At 38.5% G+C, this 25,565-nt stretch overlaps 1 protein-coding gene across 3 annotated transcripts in view; it reads left to right on the top strand.

Annotated features, from left to right (window-relative positions):
* Positions 1 to 25,565, top strand: part of LOC124169159 (insulin gene enhancer protein ISL-1) — a 420,525-nt gene that overhangs the window by 251,865 nt on the left and 143,095 nt on the right. For 2 of the 3 annotated variants that reach the window (XM_046547670.1, XM_046547667.1), the window contains 2 exons: positions 714 to 942; positions 13,015 to 13,159. In XM_046547670.1, the coding sequence (XP_046403626.1) occupies positions 714 to 942; positions 13,015 to 13,159 (374 nt within the window). The remainder of the gene's footprint in view (positions 1 to 713; positions 943 to 13,014; positions 13,160 to 25,565) is intronic. The other variant, XM_046547668.1, reaches the window with a different exon arrangement.

The raw sequence follows: 25,565 nt of genomic DNA, 5'->3' as shown, positions 1-25,565 counted from the left end.
CACTCAAAGCATATCCCAAGTTACGCCACTGATGTAATCTATTTATTTATTTCAAAAGCCCACATACAGCCTTTATTGCCAATTTACAGTGGCGCAATAACAAGATAATAAATAATATATAACAAGAAACAAAATACATATAATGTTACGGGAATCAATGAACCTAAAATATGCCGATAATCAAGTACGTAAAATATAACGAGAATCAAAACCTCGAAATTAAAGAACACAAGTACATAAAGCTAAAGAAAATTGTAGTAGTGGTAAGAAATGGGAAGTGTTGCTATTGATGTTCAGAGAGGTAAGATAGAGCCAGTTTAGTAAAGACTTTCGGGGATAGGGAAAAGTGATCAATACTCGGAGGAAGGGAATTAAGAAGTGATGGAAGGCGGAAAAAAGTGAGAGTTGAATATAATCATCTTTTATTTATTTATTTCAAAAGCCCACATGCATCAATTATTGCCAATTTACAGTGGCGCAATAACAAGATAATAAATAATATATAACAAGAAACAAAATACATATAATGTTACGGGAATCAAATGAACCTAAAATATGCCGAGAATCAAGTACATAAAATATACAGTGCATAAAATATACACATACAGTGTTCTTTACTTTCGAGGTTTACTTTTAAAATAGAATTGGTTAATTGAATTACTCAATACCGATCACATTCTCATTTTTATTTTTCCGTTCCGTTTATTCCGCAGGCTCTTCGGTACCAAGTGCGACAAGTGTGGTTTGAGCTTCAGCAAGAACGACTTCGTGATGCGCGCCAAGACGAAGATCTACCACATCGACTGCTTCCGGTGCACGGCCTGCGAGCGGCAACTCATCCCGGGCGACGAATTCGCCCTGCGCGAGGACGGCCTCTTCTGCAAGGAAGACCACGAGGTGGGACGGGGGAGCAAGCAAGCAGTAAGGATGGGCAGTAGGAAGGAAAGCATTACTCCACTCACATACCTCGCGTGTATTTATACACGCGACTATTTTTTCATTCTCTATCATTATATATAAATATTTTATTGTCTAACTACCCCATCCTCATCGAGTAGTATATTAACTCCCAAAGATATATTAAGTACTGTAATTTCTTTATTAAGGTGATGCATGAGTACGAAAGAATGCTGGAATGTCATGACTGAGTACATTTAATAGAATTAATGTTTCGATATTCGTAATGTATACGTATACAAATGAATTACAAAAATCGAAATATACATGTCTTTTTTTACTGATCTTTTACGTTATCTTTCCCAACCTGGGTAATATTTCTGCTAAATTCCACGATGAGGTATTTAATATAAATATTACCCAGGTTGGGAAAGGTAATGTAAAAAAATTAGTAAAAAGAGAGTGGCACATATATTTCGATTTTATTTATATATTTCATTTATATTCCCATCCATAACGTATGTAGATGCTCTCAAGCATAGATGAGAACAGTCCCTCAAATAAAATACAATACAGTGATGAAAGAAGACCAAATTTTTACTGAAGTGTGTGTTATGGCTTATATCTTACGAATGAAATTATTGGTAATAATATATATTTGCTGTGGTAAAGTATTTCGTTTGTTTGTGTTCAAATATTAGAATAAGTAATTATCATTATCTATCCATTTTCCTCTGTTATATGTTATTTAATTTACTGTCCCATGGGTTTTCCCCGTATTTTTCTGTCTTCCACAGGGATTTAAGTTCGTATGCTCAGTTTTCATTATTCTTATCTCTGCTGCGGGTGTTTATTGATCTTTCTTGGGGGACTGTAATTTTTTTCTTTCATCCACGCATCAAGCAAGGGCGTGCCCAGAATCAAAACTAGGGGGGGGGGCAAACCATTGTTGTTCAAGTTATAGGTAAAATTTAAATATGGAAAATGTGAATGAAACCTACATTTTAAGGGATTTTTAACAGCTCTTTATTAGTTTTTAATATTATTTGCTTGAAAAAATATTATTTCCCTTAAAGACATATGCGATTTTTGCTTCTATTGGGGGGGGGGGGGGGCAGCTGGCATTAAGTGCCTTGTATTTTTAAGCACATCTTTGTGAAATTATGAATACTTTTCTATGATTTATTTAGCATATAAAGGGTACTCTTTAATTTATTAGTCGATACTTTCAGAAGATTTGATGTTTCAAAGAATATTGAGGTATTATTTTATTTCATTTATGCCGCATTATTGTATTTTTATTCTATTTTATGGGAGCATGGATATGCTTCAATGAGGTGAAACACGTTGTGCAGTTTACAATGAAATAGGGTTTAAAGTACAAAGCTATCTCGTTCATCCCGGATAAAATGTTTAAAAAGTATGCGAATGTGGTTCTAATTGATATATAACTATCAATAAACTAGTTGTCCAGTGTAAAAATACATTTCCGTAGAAAGTACTAAGTTTTTTCAGTATTTATCAATAAAAAAGAATTCGTGAACAAAATGGGTGAGGGATTGTAATGCCCACACTTGTTTTTTTACGATTTCATGGTATATTATCTCACAGTAAAATAGTCGAAGATGATTCTTCTTGATCAATGTTGAGAAAGATGGATAATTCATTATCTTGACTTGTAATATTGCATCATTGAACATGAACCACCGTTTCATTGAATTTCAGTCCGATTGTCTGCGCAATCCCCTTGTTAGACGCCGCGACGTATACGACTCCCTCCTGAAATCGTGAACCGATTGAACATACATACCTAGGTGCGTCGCAGGCATCCCACTCAAAGAGCGGCCATTAGCTCTCCCGTCATTGCTTTTGCGGCCCGTGATGTAGTGTCGCCGCATAAAAGGGCGAGACTGCTCGACATTAATCATAGCGGGAGCAGCGCGTGAGTCTCCCGGTCTCTTTCCGACGGCTTAGTGCATCCGTCATTTCCATTTCTCTCCGCTTCCCTCCAGCGCCTATTTCCTGAACCCTACCTTTCGCCTCTCAGCCCACTCCTGAATCTCAAGGGTCGTAAAACAAAGAATTAAGAATTTCATCGGACGGCCGCTTGTTTTATGGTGGCAGCACCCGTGCGAGCGCGTTCCGTCTCGGGAAATGCCGCGACAGCAGCGCTTTTATGTCGATCACAGCGCCGCTCTCTTAGCATTCGCAAGGAGCACGGAGTTCTCACGAAGCTCTCTTCCGCCTAAGATGTTCGCTGAACTCATTTGTTCGATACCTGTGTAAATGTACCATAGATTAGTAAAACACAATTTGCACTGAAGGTTCAAGTTAAAGTTGAGAGTTGACCCTCAGTTTTTTTTAATTAAAAATTTAATATTTATCATTAAACATTTCCGTTATTGCAGCTTCAGTTCTGGTAAAGTTTTCAAGTATTTTGAGTTTTATACGTTACACATCAAAAATTCTCATCTTGGACGATGCGCAGATAATTTTGTGAAACATTGGCAAATGCTGGTTAATTTTATGTGTCATAGTTTCAAAGGAGCAATAAATACTTATTATCTTAATTTATAATTATAACAAAAGAGCGTAAAGAAGAAGCAAGAGCAATTTCCACAATTTTAAATTTATTGGTACTACCGGTTTCGCTTACAGCACCATCATTGTGCCTGATGATGCTGTAAGTGAAACCGGTGGTACCAATAAATTTAAAATTGTGGAAATTCCTCACTACTTCTTCATTATGTTCCGTTTCCACTCCACCTCGCCTGATTAACCTCAGATTATATACAAAAGAGCGTGTTCCGACTCTTCTCAACAAAATCTTTACAAAACTACTTATCATTCATCAGTGTAGGTAATGTCGTTTAGTTCTGACCCCCAAATGATCCTTGCACGAAGCTTTAGGTCAATTTTTTTTTACTTTTTTTCAATTATTTCTCACCAATAGTCCACATTTGGAAAATATATGGACTTAAACCTCATGCTCTTGATCAGCGATCTTAAAAACCACTTGGTACGAACTTAAATCCAAATTTTCCAGAGAAATCAGTGCTTAGGCAACTTTTTCAAATGTACGCTCCTCATTGCGTTGTTCAGACGAAGCTATGTTAGGTTTTATCTTCTCTTTTTGTGTTTTCAGTTTTTTGCAAATACTAAAAACACACTCCCCCTGACGGGAAAGTATTCTTGTCAACTACAGCCTACTATATCTCCCGTTCTTTCTCCTCCTACTCTATATCACGACAACCAATCCACTTCCATCACTGAGATGAACTTTTTTTGCGGCAAATCCCCCGCGTTTTATCCCTGGGGATCGCTTTCGAACGGAATCTCTTGCTAATACTCGTTTAACTGGCAAGCTCAATAAGCATTCCCCGATTTATGTCCGATGATAGCATCCCTCTCCCTGTTCCATATCGATTTCACTCTTGTGTCATTTGCAGCAATTCCACGTTTCATAGCTTTTGCATCTCACACGAGAGCGACGGTGAGGAAGAAAATGTAATCGTAATTTCCTAGACACCGCGGCCTTAGTTAATTACCTAATCATCCCTCTATATGCCAATTGCAGCAATGAGTTCAGATAATTTGAAACAAAGTTGAAGAAATTAAAGCGAAAAAAAGGGTAATGTATCCATAATGATGGTGACAAATTATCTTTAACCATTCGAAAAATATTTACTTGCTAAATTATGCAGCAATATTTGATTAAAATATTTATTTGTCTTAATGTTTTAATACCTGCGCTTTGAATATGGAGATATTATGTGCGGTAAAAATGTATTTTACGTTGCTTTATCCGTTGTGTATCTTTCTCCTTTTGCCTTATTTTAAATTATATGATTCCAAATCAGCAACAAATATTTATTATTATTATTTATAGCCTCATCTTTGCTTCAGTTTTGCACGCATCTGCCTTGAAAGTGCATTTCTTTACGCAGTTTGATGGAGCTCGCTTAACTTGGGTGATAAAATGGACAATAAAATATACAATTTCCCATTATTTTATCGTTAATTGATTAGGATGTTTTATTCGTCAGTTTACTTTATTTTCGTTATCGTATCCTTACTCAAATCCTCGGCGTTTGTACATGGCTTGGAGCGCGAGCTGAAGGGAAGACCCCAGCGCCGGGAACTCAGTCCCGCTGACGGAAAACCTGGCGCACGTTGAGTTAGACAACTTACCGGCCGCTCTCCCTGGTCCCCGCGGGAAGCGAGGCGGATGAAGCCGGAGCATGGAGCGGTTGAACGACCGTACAAGGAGTTAGAGTGCATGCACTGAAGTCCACTGAAAAATACTCCCTATGCTAATGCATGCATGAACCATTAGTCATCATTCGGAGAGCCTTCCTAGGCAAATGTCCCGAGCGCGAAGCGAGCATGCAATGAAGTACGCGGTTTCCTTCAAAGAGATATCTACAAAAGTGCCGGTGGCGAAGCTGTAAGAGTGGGCTCCAAAACCACTAAGAGGTAATGCAGTGGAGAAGATTTTTTCAAAGGAACCCGTGCCGATTTAAGAATACGCATCCTTTCCTATTCACCGGTCGTTAGTTGCTGAGTTATCACTTCTTTAAAACTGATACTGCCATTATCAAGTTATTACAGAGAGTAGAATCATTGTAGAGCACAGGTTAAATTATCAGTGAGGCGAACGGGAAGGAGAATCTCATGTTGCTGGGAGCCTTTTGAATAGGATTCATCCATTTTATCCCATTTGAATGGAAATTTGAACATTTAATAAAACTGTATTAAATTTATTAAGTAAAATTTGAATCTATTAGAAGCATAATGGCAGTTGTGTGTCGATTCTGAGGAATCATGGAAACAAATGCGTTTTCTTTCTCTCGGATATGTGCCCACATAACTCGGCGTCGGCCTATAAGTACGAATCTGCAGAAAAAAACTTTTATGCGAGTCAAAGAAGGCTATTTAAGATCTTGCGTATACAATACTCTCTATTTGAATAATTTTCCTCCGTAAAAATGAACTTATCTCCCGTTCTACTAGGCATCTCGGTCTATCATAAACATTTTATGGTAAACAATGGTTTTCTTCTCAATAAAAACGACCTATTCTTCAATTTTATCCGATTTTAATGGGAAATTGAACGGTTAATAAAACTGTATTCAGTGAAACGTGGAAAAGTCACTAACATTGGTGTGGTTTTATGTCTATTCTGATGTAGCGCGGGAAAGCAAATCCCTCTTTCTTTTCCCCAGATATGCGTTGGCGTAGCTCAAGTCGACTTAAACGCGAATCCGCTGAAAAATTGGAGCACGAGGGAGATTGAACAGTTCCCAATTCCCATCTCGACTGCCGGATGAAATTATTCCTCAAATACTTTTTTTCCCCGCATCGCTCCCTTTCCCCAGAGTCGAAAACCCTTTGATCATCGTAATGGCGACGTTAAAGCCTCGGGAATTAAGCCTCCGAGGCCGAGGAGAGTAGAGTAGCGAGTGAGCGAACGCAGTTGCAGCTCTGGGAACGAACGATTTAATCCGGAATCCAAGAGTTAATCGCCTCGACATCCCCGTGCGAGGATTGCTTATTCACAACTTATTTTGTATCCCTCCCCGCGATGGCGCTCGTATCCGTGTCATTTGCGCGCGTGTGGAGCGCGGGAGACGAGCTGCCTGTCCACGTTCGTTCCGCTAGACTCCTCCTCCCGCCCGGAACTGACGCCATGACAAAAGACAAGCGGTTCGCGAGGGGAAGAAGTATTATATCCTGACCTCTCGCGGTGTCCTGCCGCATCAATGTCAAAGCATGCTATTGGTTTAAGAGGAAAAGCATGTCATACTTATTTTCCTTCATTCTTATATTTTTTACTCATAGTCATGAGCAAACCATATGAAGGGACAATCTAAAAAAAGCTATAACAGTGTCTTCATGAAATTTTTACGTTATTGAATATTTTTCCCTTTATTATGTTCCATTTATATTTTATATCACCGAAAAAAATGATAATCCCATCACTAACGCTCGACTGGTCATATTTCGTCATTTTTACGACGTATTACTTGCCATAAACTAACATTATTCTTATTAAATCATTATTATAAATGGGGTAAATCGTTATCATCATTTCCCCGTATCTAAAATATAATAATTTGAGACTTGAAATTATATTGAAGTAAACATTTCGGCTCTTTTTACAGTTAAGTATTGAATGTGGTCAGTGGTAAATATTCTGAATATTTCGAGGTAGCTTTAGTAATTAGCTAGTAATTGATCATGAAAAAAAACTGGTCAAGCAATTGTTATGCATGTCATCATTATTCCAAAGTCTGCCGACACTGTGGGGAAGTAAGTGCAGAAATAGTTAAATATTACCGTGAGAAAATATTCACTTTCCAATAGTTTTCCCAAAATTCGGAATATGGGCTCAATTCAATCGTTTTCGATATATTATTTTAAAGCTTTTATTTTCGTAGTCGGCATTCTTCGATGTGATAATTTAATTGTGATCGAAGTAATCCGAAAATGTAGATTGCTCAATGGATTTATCTATGAACACTCACAAATTCATGCAGTTTCTGCGTCACTTTGAACGAACGTTTTTCTGATATATGGTTCAGATATAAACTTTCAACAACGAAAGAATTATATTATTAACAAGTGCAGATTTTATCAAACTTTTTGTTCCTTATTATGGGGCGCCTCCAATCTGGTTTTTTAGCAGAGCGTAATTTATATTCGAATTAAAATTGAATTTCCTCGTGACTTTCAAACTTCACCTGAAAGTAATGCTGAGACACAAGCTTTTTATTTTTATCATAATTAATATGCTATGATGTGCGTACAACAGATTTTTTTCCAAATCGAAATTAAATTTATCATGCGTTTCCGCATACCTTCAACACAAAAAAAAGCATTGCTAGTAGAGTATTAACTGAAGTCTTACTTATCTACTCAAAATTTCTAAACATTGAGCCCAGGTGGAACCATTATTTTACTGCAAATTTAGTGAAAGTATTATCAAAAATATAGTTACAAGCCAACCATTTGGTCAGGGGGTATCATAGATTGGTTTTAAACAAGGTAGTACATGACTTTGTAACGAGAAAAAGACATACATGGAGAAAAACACATAAAAGTAATACAATATAAATATCACCTCTAACATTGAAAACATACAAAATGAAAAAGACCCATACGATTCAGTATTACTTAACCTTCTCGTGAGGGTCTTTAGGTTATGCAGGAAGGGTTTAAAAATACCTTTGGTAGACCTTTGCCATCCTCAAAAATTAGGGCAGCATTATTTGACATTGACGTCAACTTGACGCTCTTGTTTCTCTAGTGAATCAACATCCATCATCTCCGAATAGTTGGCCTATATCGTTTCCCGAGCGATTCCCTCCACATAATCGATGCGAATCCCTTCCTATACATTCCAGCCGTCCATCCCTTAGTAACAAGGAACCCTTCCCCTTGCACTTCAAACTCCCTCAATCTATCCCCGCTGAAGAGCTAAAACGTTGGCATTTCTCATCGGACGCCGGTCGCCGCCGTTTCAATTGAATCCGATGGACTCAAAACGTCACTTCGCTGGTTGCCGTACTCGGCGCTAATCCCTCGCGCGCGCGGGAGAAAAGAAAATATTGTCGAGGAGCGTGTTTGTGAGTGGACGAAGGGCGTGGACATAGTATATCAGAGGGATGGGGGGGTTTTACTGTGTTAAAAACCCGCCCCTGGCCCCTATCGCCTTCGATCAGTAGTCCATTGACGATCCTTGACCCTTTTTGTATGCAATGTCCGAACGGGTCCGAACGAAAATGTTACCCTCGCGAAGGCTTTATTTTTCTTCAGGGTCCCTATGTGCGAGAAATTTTAGGAGCTACTACGCTTGCCTAATTTCATGTCTGTGTAAATTTTCCCACAGGCATGTGGTAATGATTTGCGTAAGCATCGTTTTTTTTTGTGATTAAAAAAAGGATTCTGGCATGTCACTTGGACCGCAAATATTAATGCTTATGTAGTTAATTGTATAAATTCTTATTATAGCTGCAATATTTGACGCAATTTTTTCGCGAAATTGCAAATAAATTCAAGGCACATGGTTTTTGCGCGGGCAAAATCTCAGTGATTCTATTGTATTAAAAAAAGGGTTTTTTAGTCTTAACGATTATTGAAATATTGGATTGGATTTTAATATATCATTTTATGATATTATGTAAAAAACAATCTTCAAAATGATGCTCCTTCAAAGTGATATTTCGCTTACAAGCCTGTGTATAAATATGAATCGTAAAGTTGCATAACATTTGATACGGAATACAGTGAGGTTGCACTGCAGTCTGTGTCGCTTATTGTAATTATTGTCTTTAAACTTAGGAAATGCTGTTAGCTTGTTCTTTTTACCCATTGAAGTACGTTTCTCTCTATCTATTGGACGATTCCATGATCTTGTACGACCTTTAATTTAGAGTATTCATTTTGATATCGTGTCGTTCATTGGGTATAGCTCCTCTTTCGACGCGTCGGACATGTAAAATTGATTTAACGTTCACAACATGGCCGCTAACGGATTCATAATGGCTCCGATGTTCTGAGCCGAAACGCCGCTTCGTCCATTCCATTGTTTAACGCATGCAGAGCAGCCTTGTGTATGCATGACCCTTTTGGAAAGGGTCGGCGGCTTCAGTAGCGGGGAGATTAAAGGGTTTTAAGTGGGCTTGACCCCCAACGCCTCATCTCCCTGTTTCCATTCTGTCCAAAGCCACGGTAGCCAATGTCCATGCTTCATCCCCTCCACCCATTCTACGGCCGAGGCTTTATCCATCTCACGCAGCTGTCTTCGAAGATTAACTTCAATCCGTGTGGGGCGGGGTGTAGGCTTCGGTGGCCTCGTGTGGAGGGAATGTTGCCGGCCCATGCGTGTGGAACGGGTAGATAGGAGGGATAGGGTTTAATGGAGAGGGGGGCTAATAGAGTAGTCCCTTTTATATTGTATAGAGTTTATACGTAGGATAGGTATGGTTGACGAAATCAAGCTGGAATATTAGAATGTTTATTATCGAAAGAACAATTAGTGTTTTTACTTTTACAGTTTTTAATATATTTATTCCATTTTGTGTACAGATCCTTTGGAGCTATTATTTGCAATATCTAGATAATATTTTTTCACAAATGTGTACTGGGAACATACACAGGTGATATACCCTGTACGCAAATTTTACGCTCAGTTTCCTTTGGGTTTGGGTCTTTGGTGACTTAATTGTGCACAGTTTGTGAGTATGCAACACATGTAGTATTGATGTACGAATTCTTGCATATTTCGGCGTCATGCATTTTGCGCCCCAAGAAACGCTTAGAAGGAAAATTTTACCTATGCTTTTGCTCCAAATTATTCAATGCAATGCATCAGTGCGTGAACCAGAAATGTCAGCTGAAATTCCGTGTCGGAACGATGAAATATTTTTGCCCTCTAAATTAGTTTGCATTGCATCAATAAACGCAGAATTAAGGGATTTTCTTATTTTATGTAAGTTATTTGAAAAGTAATGATCGGTCTGTGAGATTTTGGTCTTCAAACTGGAGTGACAGAATTTTGCATCGTATGGTAGAAATATTTTTTTCTACTGGGGGGTTTAGTTTAACCTTCAGAGCCCACCCCTCGGCTGGACCACCGGTTGCCAATGACTGTTCATACAGAAGGAAGTGAGCCTGGATTAAGTAGCTTAAGGGCGTTGATCATTCCCGTCAGCCGAGTGTTAGGCGTGTCAAGTGAGCGAATGCAGCATCACTTTGTTCGGCGGCCAGTGTGATCAGGCCCCACTAAATCTTCCTCAATACTCCCCTGACTTTCGTCCATTCGCAGGTCACGTGCACATCTCAATTACCCGCTTGACCCCACGGCGAATGAGACAGAAGCCATTTCAATGTTCCTCCAATCATGCGACGCCACAGCGACCGCCCACCGCTTCACGACGCCCCATCTATGAACGAGGAGGGGAAACAGCCGACGCCCCCTACCCGCATGTAAAGTTGTGCCTTTACGTAGATTATTATAAAAGTCACGTATATTACAAAAGAGAATCCTCAAGTCCGCCTCTAATTATGATGTCACCCGCCGCGCATTTAAATGAGTTTCCAAAAGTCGCCACTCGCGTCGCTAACGGACAAAGTAATCCGAGTTTCACGTGGCAATAAGGTATAATTAGGGGAGTTAACCGAAATTTACGTACAAGATTACGTGATCTACCAAAGTCGTAACTTTTCAATGCTATTCCTCGCAATTACGGACATTATACTTACAGCAAACCATTGGAAAAAGAGGATCGCATTGCACTCAACACCGTGCCGCGGACATTTTTAAAAAGCGATCGAAGTGACAATTGAAATTACCCTTGTATTGGATGGAATTTTGCCTCTATGCAGTCTACTTGATTGAAGTATTCTTCCGATTAAAGTTGGTTTCCTTGGAGTAGTTAATAAGCATTTGGGCAGCCTCCCCTTCCTTCATGTACTTCTCTCTTAAATTCACAATAAGACCTACTCCCTTACATTCTATCTAAAATATCTCATTCTCTTCCTTCCTCTCCCTCATTTGCCCAACATTCTACCCTAAAGCACCGTTTCAACAATCCCTAAGTAATCCGCTTTCCGCTTTCCGCTAAGTAATCGCTCCATCCATACCCTCTATTAAGTTTGAAAAAAATCTTTGTCGCGAATGCGACACCTGGCAAGTGACTTTATACGTGGCTTTGGGTTGTGCCTACACTAAATTTTGTTGATTATTCTTCCGCTTAGCATAGCCATACAACTCTTAATGTAAACCACAGAGTAAGTCACTCTTTGTTTTAACAAATTGAATAGTTTCAGGGATAATCAAATATGAAATTTATCGCTATTGTTATTTAAAATATTCTACCGATTAATTAAGGTTTCCATAGGGTAGTTTAAAAGCATTTGGGCGGCCGCCCCTCTCTTCATTTACTCTCCTCTTCAAATCACAATTAGGCCTATTCCCTTTCATTCTTTTTGAAAATATCCTATCATTTTCTTCCTTTCCCCCGTTTTCTAAAATTCTACCCTCTAACACGGTTTTTAACGTCCCCTCTCCGCTAAATAAACGCTCCATTCATACCGTCTGTAAAGTTTTAAAAAGTATTTGTCGCGATTACGGCTTCAAAGAGGCAAAATGTCTAGTGACTCTATATGTAGCCAGAGATTTTTGGTAGTGTTCGGGTTGCCTACTCAAAATATTTTTTATTACCCTCACGCATCGCATAACCATGGAAATCTCAATGTAAACCACGGGATATGACACTCTTTGTGTAAACAAATCGAATCGTTTCGGGGACAATATTATGAAATTTTTATTTGCGGGAGATGAATAAAACTTTTAAATTTATTTACGAAATTTTAATTACATCACTGCTTGCGTCTCATTATTTATTAGTTATGCCAACTTCAGGTGAACCTAAAGAGCTTCTGGTGGAACTCCATCACCTGAAGTTGATACGAAGCGTTTAAACCCAGGTCGTGTTGTAGCCAAAATTCACAATTGAAATACGTAAGTTTTATCCATTTTCATTTATGCATAGACTTAAAATTTTTGTCATTATGATGTTGAAATTTGTAGATATCGTTATATTTACAAAATTCCCTGCCTTGCACTTGTCTTTTTTTACCGAATTCCGCATTAATTTTCTCCAAATTTTAAACCTTAGCTCTCGGACGGCAATGGTTGGTAAGCTAGCAGTGGCAGCAGCCATCTCCGATTTTTTTTCAAAATCGGATGGATTTTCAAAATTTTCCGGACACGGCAAATAGGATCCTAAAAATAAAGTCTTAGCCAAATGGACACATTGTACCTTGTAGATGATGTAGTAACATCGAATCCTAGGTCGGAACGTGGAAAATTGCAAGTGTTTTTTTTTTTCAATATTGAAAAATTCCACTGCATGCTGGGTTATTAGGATTTTATGCGGTAATATATTTTCGTTCTTATATTTTGGGGGGTAGGACGGGTCCCCTTCTCCCCGCCTTTATGTAAGCCCCTGCATTACAGTGATAACGACCTCGATATGTCTTCTTGACAATGCGGATAAGAGAGCCGTTGACACCGTGTAATGACAATCCGTTGCGCCTCGTGTTTTTCAGGTGCTGGAGAAAGCGGCGGCGGCGGCCCCTGGAGGTCATGCGGGCGAGAACAACAACAACACGACCAACGTAAACAACAACAATAGCAGCCATAGCAACGGTCACCACGCTCACCATCATCACAACAACGAAGGCTCAAACTCTGGTGAGTGGAGACTTTCCCATTGGTTTCTATTTTTTCCCCATCGGAGTGCAGGGTTGATGTAGATCTTTCTAAGATGTCGTGTAAATGTTTGCTCTTGCGGCCATAAGAAAACCTATGAAACCTGGAGGGCGCGGAGAGAGAGCCATGATTAGATTATGCGGGTGGTTTTATCTATGAACTACCTTGCTGTCACTCTTAATAATGATGATGTTGCCGCGGTGAACGAAATCATGTTGGCTATTTTTCTGACAAATGTGTATTTGTCCAGTCGATGACCAGAATTTTGTTTCCTAAGTCCATATCTCCTAGCCTTATTTTATGGATTACCTAAGTTTGAGGATATGTTGATTCCAATGGAAAACAATCGAAAAATATCGCAGCGATGTTGCTGTGATGAATGGAACCATGGTAACGTTTTTTTGATGAATGGTTGTATGGCCAGTGTAAAGTGAAAATCAATAATTTTAAATATGAATTGAAACTGAAAAGGGTATAAAACTGACATTAATGCAATGGAAAAAATTAAAAAACTCTAGTTATATAAGGTTAATGTTATTGATGTTTTTAAGCAAGATATCCATGTATCAGGATGCTTTGTATGAATTGCTAACTATAACTGTGATTATAAGATCACAGTAACAAAAGAAGAAAGTTGTATGATTCGTTATTGCTGAAATTTTTTTTTTGAAATGTATCAACATCCAAGAGATAGTTTGTCTTTTATAAATTACTCAGAGCTAGAGTCCAAAATTGCGTTATTGTTAATACTGATGGCCAACTGCCGTAAATAGATTAACTATCTCCAATTTGTTTGTAAGATCTTAGGTCTAGTGACACACGTAAAAGCTTTTATGGGTATATGGAGAAAATGGCGGTAAATGAGTGATCGCTATGGCCGTTTTTTTTAATATTCTTGACAAATTGCGCCATTAGTACACTTAGCACTTATATCTTGTACCAGAATCTATTTAAATTCCTCAAAGTCATTTTTTATGTGTCGAACCACACGCTACAATGCCACCATATTGTGCATTTTATAAGCTTAATCTTTCTATCATGGTCGGTTCCAATTGCTTAATTCGTCCGAGTCCCCTCAATGATTACTACAGATGTGAATGCACTTAGCGTTCATTGGAGATGACCTCAAATGCTTATGTATATTCGGGTGCAGACTTGAAAAGCTTGATTTTCGTGCTATGGGAATACAAATTTGTAGATACCAAATGCGATCTATGTCAGAGGAAACAGACAATTTTCGCTTTTCCGTGAATGGAGTCAAAACTGCTCCATTTGGGCATCGAAATATAATTAACTTGGTCCACGATTTCCATAATTTTGCTATTATTGTCTTCAGCGAGCTTATTTTTCGGTGATTAATTTTGTTAAAAAACTCAGTAAAGTTGATGTTTAGTTAGTGCTAGAATTTTCTGTATTCAATTCTTAAAACCGAAACAAAGAATGTGAATGTGAAGATTATTAATATTCTATTCATATTTTCCTCACGTCATTCATGTTGCTATCGATATATACATCAATGGGAAAAAAAAGTTATGAAAATATTTTCCGAAGGCGTAAATCGAACTTGAATCTTTTGATTGACGGTCAGGTAAGCTAGCAAGTACACCTCCAAGCCTGAATTCTTCGCACGAAGTTACTTGTTTTCATGTTTTAGTGTGGATTTTTGCTGTGTAGATTATTTCCATTGGCCGTCTTCGAATGTCGTCACACAAAGACCTCGGTTACCCTATCCATCGCATCTATTGAAAGCCATATTATCAGGGATAGTTAAAGCATATGCTCTCTTCAATTTCTTATAACTTCTACGTCCGCTCCTTTTTTCGTATTATTTTTATACTCAAGCTCTTTTCCGAATTTATTCTCGGAAAAAAACTAATTGAACGAAGAAATTTTTTCTAGAATTGCATTAAGACTTTGATATGGTGGTATCATTTTTTGTAATTTGTATGGCATATTAAATTATTTTTTGGTGATAGTGTTTGAAAAATGAAAACACCCGTATTTTTTTCATTTTTCCATCCGTCTCTTACTTCTCGAGCTATTCCTCGCGAAAAACCGACGAAATACTTTCGCAGATAAGTTGATGACGTTATTGACTCTTGCCTTGAGGCTAACCGCTTGTCCGATAATTCTTCACCTCGCGTATCCGTCTCTCGTGGTGCGTTTTTATTATCACTGTAGTAAGATATTCTTTCTGTTATGAATATAAGCCTGAGCTCCTATGACGTCACTAACTCATAAAAAGTGGGCGGTAGCTTTTGCATTTTTTTTTAAATTTTCATGTTGTGAGAAAATTACTGAACTAAGAAGACTTCTCTTTTCTTCTCCATTTATCTTTCCCTTCCATTTACTGAATTCTTTTGTTAAATCGTTCTTTTGCGTTCGTGTGAACATTGTTCCAAAAAAATGGGGTTGTTCACTGAACAACCCCATTATTTTGGAATAAACAGGAAGATATGAAAAGGATGTCCTCTTCCAGTGGGGACGTTGAGCAACGCTACGATAGGAAGACACGGCGATCATATCTGGTTCTCATGTGGTATGCTCTCCCTATGTTTCTGGGACCCTCACGCTAGTTTGTTCAATAAAAGTGTTGTTTTATAAATAATAGATAGTTGTTACAAAACTATCTATGCCTTTTAGACGAACTGACGAAAGAAGACAAAATAGGATAAGGAACAGGTGACGTTTAAGAGCGATATTGGATTTCCATCCTTCATGCTCAACTACACTGTCTAGTATTATACTTCTAATAGCTCTTCTGTTGATGAAATGAACCTTATTCATAATTTTTACCATTTAATTATTCCGTGGGATAACCTTCCCTTCCGTTGTAAGGGTTGTATTTTGTCTGGGGTTTCCGAATTCTGTCCCACGCTCGTTAGATAACACCCCATTTTCACAGCAATTATAGCTCCGAGACGTTCCAAGTCATTAAATAGGGTAAAAATAGGCAAAGAAAAAAGAACGATCTGATTTGCATAAGAATGAATTTGATCCAGACTTCTTCGACATGGAAAAAAGATGTTGGTACACATAAAAACGGAGGTCCAACACACCGGTCCCAACCTATTCTGTCCATTTTTTATTCGCCGTCCGATATATTGTCCGGCGGTAGAATCGTAAACTATAATTGCCCAAATTTTCCGGCAGCATGGTTCTCAGCATAGAAGGGTTGGAGAGGGAGTTGAAAAATGCTGCCGGTCCGAAGTTACCGGGACTTAATTACTCCCTTTTGTTAATAGCTTAAACTAAAATGAACATTTAAAGGAACTCTTACAGTCCAAAGGTAACTGAATTTGCTTTTCATGAATTACCGATGTATTTTTTGGAGAAATTAGGAAAATAATAAGCACACGAAAATGCTACCATGCAAATAAAACTATTAGTTATTAATAGGAAACGAAAAGTTAGCGTAGTAACGGATTCATTCATTAGTTTTAACTTGCCAAGAAATGCATACAGGTATCTAGTATTGACAATTATAGTTAATTGACAATTATAGTTGTTAACTACACATGGAGGGCTTATTTTAATTGGTCCGAGTCAAGCTATCGTAGAGCTAAACTATCGCACGTTTAATGGTCCCTTAACGTACGCGGAAAAAACGACATCTTAAATCTATCTATTCTGCATTCTAGTTCCCTAATCTTACCCCTGTGATCGTTTCTCCCATAATAGTTAGGCTCTCTCAAAATATCTTGATTATCAGGCAGAAAGTAACCTACTTGAAATTTCCGCAAAAGATTTAATCCAAAATTTTCCCTTCGATCGGTTAGACTTTCCCATTCTAAATTACTAATTAATTCAGTCATGCTACTTGCCCGCCTCAGTAGCGGTGGGGTAAAGTCTTCGCCTGCCAAACAAGAGGTCGCGGGTTCGAATCCCGCCTGGGTAGGTTGCCCCTATCCAGGGAATGGTTGTTCGTGAACTTGTATTTGTTAAAAAAATGTTTAAAAAGCCCCGATGTAAAGGCCAATATGAGCAGTTTTCGGTGGTATTAAGATGAATAAATACTATGTTTATCGTAGCAGTTTTTGCCAAATCTTTCTGCTCGCCTTTTCACGATCTATAAATCCTAAACCATTCCTTTTTCATAATAGCGGCGTACTCCACATATCTTATCTACTTACTTATCTAAACCCAATCCCCTGCTGCAGATTTCATATCTTCTCACATACCCCATATACCCTCCATATACTCACATATACTCCACATATCTTCTCACATACTTATCTAAACCCAATCCCCTGCTACAGATTTCATGTGGCTCAACCATATCATACAAGTTTTCTTGGGCTAGTAGTAAGGTGCATTCTGGGATTTATCCCCCTCAACCCACCTCACAAATTCACCTCGGTCCGCGTCAGGGTGCAATAAAAACCAGAACACCTTCAAAGGCAGACTACCAGCTCTCTCTCTCTCTCTCTGAAGGAGTTTATTTGAGTTCTGATGCCCGGAGGGTAGTGTGGTTGGGATGGCTGCCGTTTTCCTCAGGATACGGCCAAGTCTTCGGTAGCCGCCGTTCGTACGACTGTCCCGGGTAAAGAAGTGGCAGTAAAGCGAAAATCTTTTGAGAAATAAAAAAGGACGGAGGCAGAAATGTAACGCGGTTCAGTCCTCTTTGTATCCATTGAGATATTTTTACGATCTCCATCACTTGGTGCTCCCATCCAATTCCCACAATCCACCAGGGTTGTAGTATGGACTGTCCATGATGGCCGTAGACGGGAGATCTCCATTTAGGTTCCTCTAACTCCTCAATCTTTTTCATTCTTATTCCTGTTGATGACGTTACCTCGAAAGTCATTGATGGCGGTGATTTCCCATAAATATTGCTGTTGCCCTGGATTTTTCTTGCGTGGTTCGCCTTCCTTTCCAAAGGTTTTACCGCGAATCTTTGGAGATTCTCGGAATCGTTTCGATATTATTTTATCAATTTCGAGAAAATATATTAATGAAACCCTAGTATTTTCTTATAACTACTTTCCAAAAAAGGAGTTACGCTTTTCCGCGTTATTTTTATTTCGTATTTAATTAGGAAGTTTCTTCGCGTTAACTGTCCTCCCTTATCAAACTTTTATAGTGGATATTTCGTATATCACGTTATGAAACGCCTGCTTCAATTTTTCCCAGTAATTTCAGCCAAAACTACATTATTTGTTTAAGGAATGATTCCGAGTTTGTGCCCCATTGATGGAGGTGATTTCCGATAAATATTGTTGGAGCCCTGGTTTTTCCTTGCGTAGTTACCCATTCTTTCGAAAGGTTTTACCGCGATACGACGGAGATCCTCAGTCAATTTCGAGAAAATATATTAATGTAACCTTCGCATTTTCTTATAACGACTTTCCGACAACTCCGCGGCATATTTTTGAAAATATTGAATACAAGTTCCTTCTAGTCATCTATCCTTTATTATTATCATTTCATTGTGGAGGCTGAGTGTGTCTCTCGCGTACCCTAGAAACGTCGGCAGAAATGGAGTGCCCAACCCGGTGGAAAGCCCGAGAAATATTTGCAGCTACCTTTCGCCGGGAAATAATGAAAATCCCTCCATTTAGCCGTGAATATTTCGTGCATCATTTCATAAAACTTCCGCTTCAATTTTTCCCAGTAATTGCAGCCAGAAGTTCACTCTTTTCTCAACCAATAATTCCGAGTTTGTACCCCATTGAAGTACTTTGAAAAGTGAAATAAATGGTGGTGGCTGATACTTTGAAGAGTTCCAAATACTTTGTAGGATATGAAACTTTGGGTAGGATAAGATACTTCGCACCTTTTTCACGTTTGCTTCAATATATTAATATGGAAAAGTGCAAATATCTTTACTTCATATCCTCCTTCGAAAAGTACTTAAAAGTATATGTGTTGGCTGCTAGCCATAATGCATCTAGCCGGTATAAGCTGTACTCGATTAATTTATTTCATTCTTATCCGAGTCTTTATTCACGAATTCTGCAATATCCACGAATCTAATTTTTTCACGGTACTTATGGAATAATTTGGTGATTCTGACGTCAAAATTCCGTCATTTTCTCTTCTCGATAATTTTCTGGCCACCTGAATTTAATGAAAACTGACTTAAGTCTCTCAGCTCCAACACACTGGATCCCTTTACATAGTCATACCTCATTCACGTTAGAAACTCATTTAAATTCAGCGCTAAATCTGTAGAATTTGTGTTCAAAGAAATGCGACCGGAGATTCTGTTCCGGCTTACAGTACACAATAGGAATCGCTTTTCCTTTTTTACCACCCTTTCCTGTTTCCACTTGAATTCTTCTCTGCTCCCCTTCCTCTCTTTCCCGGGTAGTCTACTTCACGACTCTGCCGGGAACACCAATCAGGACAAATTATAATGTCGTTAAAAATAAAAAAAAAAGAAGTAAAGCAGTTGCCCCATCTCCCAGCGTCTCATTCCAAGGATTGGACTCTACTCGGTCTGACGTTGCTGTGGACAGACCTGCTATTTATTCCCGAAGAAAGAGAGAGAAAAAAAAAACGATCATTTAGCAGGTGGTTAAGTAGACAGTTTGTCAAAGGGAAGCCGCTCCAAACGCATTTTCCGTTCGCCGCCAAAGTCAGTTCTCTCATCCCAGCCGTCGTTTGAAGGCGTTTAGCCTACGTTACTTTAAGATCTTCGGCACCAGCTCATCTCTTTCACTTAGCGCTGGACCACGGGAAGATGAAACGCTCGGCCTAGTTCAAGGAGTTGGATATACTGTTTGCTCTGTAAGATACGGCCTCGTTGAGTCTTTTCCAAAGCCGTAGTGCTGGCCCTTCTACATATGTTCTTTGGTTGGTCGGTAGGTGTTTCGAGGAGTTATCCTCCAGCTTAGGGCAGTTCAAAGGTCTGCTCGGGTGCTCCAGAGGGCAATATCCTCCATAGTTGTCGATGTTTAGGGGTATGACTCGCACTCCATTGTCAGGGCTGAATGTCACATGTCAAAAAAGGACTAATGCATTCCCGATGATTTTTGGTAGTGACGGCTGCTGCTCCACCAGGTCATCTCATCCATGGTTGCTGACGTTTCGGGGTACGAAACGTACTCAGGGCTGAATGTGACACATCTCAGACCAAATATCTCACGTGTGCCGAGGATTGAGTTGGACTCGTACCCCGAAACGTCGGCAGCCGTTGATGAGATTACCCGGTGGAGCACCCTAGTAGCCTTCCCTATCAGTATACGCCGGGAAAGCATCAGATATTTTTTCTGCAGCTGAGGTCATCTGCGCCATGAGGGAAGGGTGGGGAAAGTAGGGTGGAGAGAAACTCGGCGTCGGCAGTAGCCTGTTATTAACTAAAGGCACGAGTTGGGCCACGCTTTAACGTCCTATTCGACGGACAGTGTGCTGTTTGAAGTGCTCTTCCTAAAGCACTCAAACAGTATTTGGTAAATATGTAAACAAAATATCCCGGGATTGGAACCCGGCCCCACTTGGTTAGTAACGAGCACTCTAGCCTCTATACCAACCCGATTTCATTAATTGTGGAATATAATGTATAATATTATCTTTATTGAAGTATAGTAAACTTTACTATTTTCGTATATTTGTTTTTTTATATTTTTTGTTATTAATTATGGTATAATATTTTTACCTCTACTTATTTTACTACAGCTGCTCTTCCTTTAGCACTCGGAAAATATTCTTCCTAAAATTTGGGAAATATGTGAAAAAAAAATATTCCCGGGGCGGAACCCGGTCCCACTTGTTTGGTAGCCAAACATCTAGCCTGTATACTAACCCGATTTCGTTACTTGTGAAATATAATGGATAACGTTATCTTAGTAGAAGTACATTGATCCTAATTATGGAGTGATCGGCGATAGTAATATTCAGCATCGATAGTCTATGCCAAAATACTGGTATTGATAAGAGATTGGTATTTTATAAGCCTCGTTTTGATATTACAACCTCATAAGTTGCAGTTCATAGATTAAACAAAAATATTACTAGCTCATAATCAGTGTTGACATTTTGATTCGCTGCTTGAACATGTTACAGCAATCGTGAATTTAAAAAAAAAGCCGTAATTCTGACGCATACGAATGAGTACGAACTAATCCATTTATTTTATCCCAGAGCCCTTACACTGGTGACTGTCAGCGAATAGATGAATTCACCATTTTATTATTTCTTTTAGTGAGGCCTGCCGTTTTATTTACTCTTATTTAAGGTGTCATTCCGCGGAGTTTGGCAGCGCCGAACTCAAGGGATATTTTCGCTTCAAGCGTTCCAACGTCTCCATTTTATTTTTACGATCCCGGGTTTTTGCTTTTAACGGGTCATCGGGTAGCACTTCAATCCAATTGGCGTCACCCCTGGATCCAAGCGTGTAAGCTTTTGCGGACCCCCCTTCATCTCCCCCCCCCCCCCCGTTTTAGTACCCCTTGTGCGTAAGTCGGCGCCTGCAGACTCAAAAATGGCCGTAGGAATTCTACGTATTTGGTCCGTGGTAATCAATCAAGGCTCGTAACCCATTCCTGTAATTGGCCGTGGTTGCGTTTAACGATTTCACGGCATTTTCCTCCAATCCTGGGCTCAAAATTGAAAGCATAAACCATTTAGTCGTGATATCTTCTCAATTAATACATATATTTTTTTCTAAAGACTGGCGCCGTTATCTCTCGATAAGCAAGTATAAAGTGTATGTATCCATAAAAATGGGGGATGTTTGTGTTGAGATGGCCTTTAATTACCTGTAGTTATCGTAAATGTTTGTGCAGTTAGTTCGAAGTTTTCCCACGTCGTTTCTGGTTGAGAAATGGCGTATTAGTAGTTCAAAGCTTCTCTGTAACTGTCGGTGTTACGGAATATGTGACTCCTGGTGATGAGTAGTCATTTTTAAGGCACTAATGACTAACGTAAGAAAGTTCTCATATATAAACAGCACAATTGATGTTTGGAATAGACTCCCTGCAAAACTGTTTCAGCTCTATCCTAGCACATAATGATTTTCAAGAATAGAGAGGTGCAAAAAATTTATCTTGGAAAACTAATTACATTGCTTACTTAAAATTTTCGATTTCACTGATCTAGATTCATTTTGGTGATGTATATTCATATATTCCATTTTCATTGCATATTAACTATTACTATCTGGCCAATAGCCCGCATGTAACTTGTATTATGTAGTAATAATAATATCCGAACGGTGGAATTTAGTGTGTGTGTGTTTCTCTTGTTTGTGCGTTTACGTTTGAAACGGTTTGTCTGAAGTATCACACTCGCACGCACGTATGCACATCTCCCGGAGTCCAGACTGTCCCTTTCACGACCGTTCACCCAAAGACTCAACACTCTGCATCCCGTAAGAGGGTTAGATAAACGTTTTTTTTTTTTTTAAAGAGAACTTCAGTTTGTGTGGAAGATAGTTTTTAGGTTGCTGGAAAGGGAAGGCGGCTCGTATCAAAGAAAATATGACACACAAGGGGGTCAAACAGAAGTTCTGTTTTCAGGAATTGACACCCGGGCTTGCAGGTCAATACGTTACTATGGCTTTACACTATGCAATACTTCATTGATGCAAATTTTTGCAATCACAAACACAGTGTGCGCCAAAACCCAATATGAGTACTTATTTCAGCTGTGGCAGGTATTTTCCCTGTGAATAGGGTACTCATCAAAAGCATTTGGATTTGGTTTTATCCCAATATCGGGGCTGCATAAGATTTTACTTACCCTGATATGAAATATTTTTTTTAACTCGGGTGGTACAGTAACTAGGCAACTCTATAGCTCTTTATTTACATTCTGAATTGATTTTTATGGACCTTTTCCAGTTTATTTTAAGCACAAATTTGACATTTACGAAGGAAATATGCCCGTTAAAAGATCTTACTCATTTAAAATCTTGCATTTATTTTTAAGGAATGCTTTCAGATGCATACAAGTTAAAAATGATTTTCAGCAAGGAAATACGCGCAAAAAGAAATTCGCATAGCTTTACCTTTCGGCGCTGCATTTAAGGTGTACTAGTACCATACACACCCTCACGAGGTATACTAGCACGTAAGTCATGCTGGAGTGGAGTAGCGGATTGTTACTTACGGATTGATACCTGTTAAATGAATCTCAAGAATGTTCGTCTGCCTGTCTTGTTACTCCTATTTTCTTTTCCACTACTCGCTCCGAAAGAAGATTTGAGTTGAGATAAACTTTAGTGTAGGCGGAACTGGACTTAATTTTTTCTCTATCTCAGATTCATGTGTGAGCCTCAAACTTATCGCCCTAATGGCGGAGGGTAAATACGGCTTTTTTCTTTTATTCGTCCTTTTTTTAGATTTTCGTGGTTCAGTGCTCAGTAAGACTCAAAAAGCCGCGTAATCGCGCGAGGTGATACTCGACTGATAGTAATCACACTTCATGTTTACCTTGATAACTCCTTGGGCGTGTCTAGTGGCGAAGAGTGAAAATTTTGACAATGACGTGTAATAATGACGGCAGGCTCGGAAATTCAGGCTGCAAGCTTTATCTTTGCGTCTGTGTTTGCTCGTTATTCAGCTCTGTAATAGAGATTATTGTGAAATTATATCCGTGAGACCTCTAATCGCATTTATGACGGAGTATAAAAAAGGAATTGGAAGGCACTGATTCAATGCCATGGTATACAAACCGTTCTTCGATAACCTTGGACAAATTAACTAAAAAGTAACATAAAAACCACGTAATTTTGTAAGATTTGATAGGCGTCGTTGCGCTAGCATTATTTTTCAATATAAATAACATTATATTTAGTCAATTATGGTTAACTTTTCGGAAGAGTTTAATTTTTTTAATGATTTACATTGGCGTAATAGAGGGGGGCTAAAAATTCAAATTGGTTATTATATGCACTTTTGATAGGTAGGATTACACGGCACCTAAGTTAGTGCAAATATTCCTTCGACCTCATATGTTCTTTGATATTTTCAAGATCTTAATTTTAAGCATTCACTAACTTCCATGTTTATATACCATGAGCCTGCTTTCTTCATTAATTGTACCCTCGCGTTGAATATCACCCTGAAACTGGCTGTTGATAAATCTATAATTTTATTTTCTGTTTTATATCCTTTACACAATTCATTACTAGCTTAAAAATATTATTTTAGTACATACTAAGATGGTATTTTTTCCTTGAAATTTGATTATGTAGTGCCGCCATTTTCACCTTTTAACATACTCCATTTACCCTTGCAATGACGTTATGAATGTTGGTGTTAATATTCCGTTCGTCTGTCTATAAAAGGGTATTATAAAAAAATGTATGCTTTTTGGGAATTTCCAGTGATCTCACAATGTTATCATCGTATGAGACCCATGGAAAACGATAATTACTATATCTACATTATGCAAATATATCTCTACTCTTTCATAATTTCCTAAGCTTTAAAAATTATATCGGCCGTACTATTGCTGTTTTTTTTAATTGAAACAATGGTTTCCATAACGTCATGAAATCATATGGCAGGAATGTAGATGAGGAATTTTTTGAGATTTGAGATTACAGAAGCTATTGATTCGATTTTCCCAGCGAATGGATAATAAATCGGGTAACATATCTTCATAGATATCGGAAAAGAAAATTTGATGGCTTTGGTAGCTTGAGGATATAACCACCGTAAATTAGTATCTCAACAAATCATTCCACATAGGCGTATCTTGAATTCCTAGTGCAGAAAATCGTATCAGTAAAATTTGAGTCCTATAATCGTATCTGAAATTTCGTCCATTGTTGACTGGTATTCTGAAATACGATTTCATGGAAAAAATTCAGATGTACATAACATCGTATGTCAGAATACCAGTGAATAGTAGACGAAATATCAGATACGATTATGTGAATCGAATTTTACAGATACGATTTTCTGGACTAGAAATTCGAGGTAAGCATCTATGGATAGAGTTTTTGAGATAATAATTTACGTCTAGGAGCGGTCGATAAAGTGGATTGTTTATTTCACAAAACTTTTCTAAATGTTCTCCTGCTCTTTAGTAATTCATGGCTTCAATCCTTCTAGCAACTCCACCCAGCAAGTAGCCTCCATAGAACTTTTCTCAGACTAATCCAGGTAAAAGGTGTTTGAAAACCTTTTGATTAATATATGTAGATCCACGCGATAACTTAGGCGTCCTTAAATATGGTACACGTCTTTTGTGAGTTTCGTCATTTTTTTTCTACAGAGAAAATTACCTGGGGCATCAAGAGCTAAGGGGAAATGTAAAACAACCATAAACGTCTCCCACTATCTCTCATTACAGTGTGAGTTAACGTATCGAGCAGCGTTTTGCTAAAAATACCCGAGGATGAAGGAAAAGGGCTAATTGTTAAGGAGTTAAAATGGTCGTAAAGGGATGAAGGGAAGGTAAAAAAAATGTATGAGGAAGCCATAAACGAAAG

This window comes from Ischnura elegans, chromosome 12 (assembly GCF_921293095.1).
Source record: "Ischnura elegans chromosome 12, ioIscEleg1.1, whole genome shotgun sequence".
Lineage (NCBI taxonomy): Eukaryota > Metazoa > Arthropoda > Insecta > Odonata > Coenagrionidae > Ischnura > Ischnura elegans.
The sequence above is the reverse complement of the archived record's forward strand: the minus strand, read 5'-3'. Positions and strand labels throughout refer to the sequence as shown.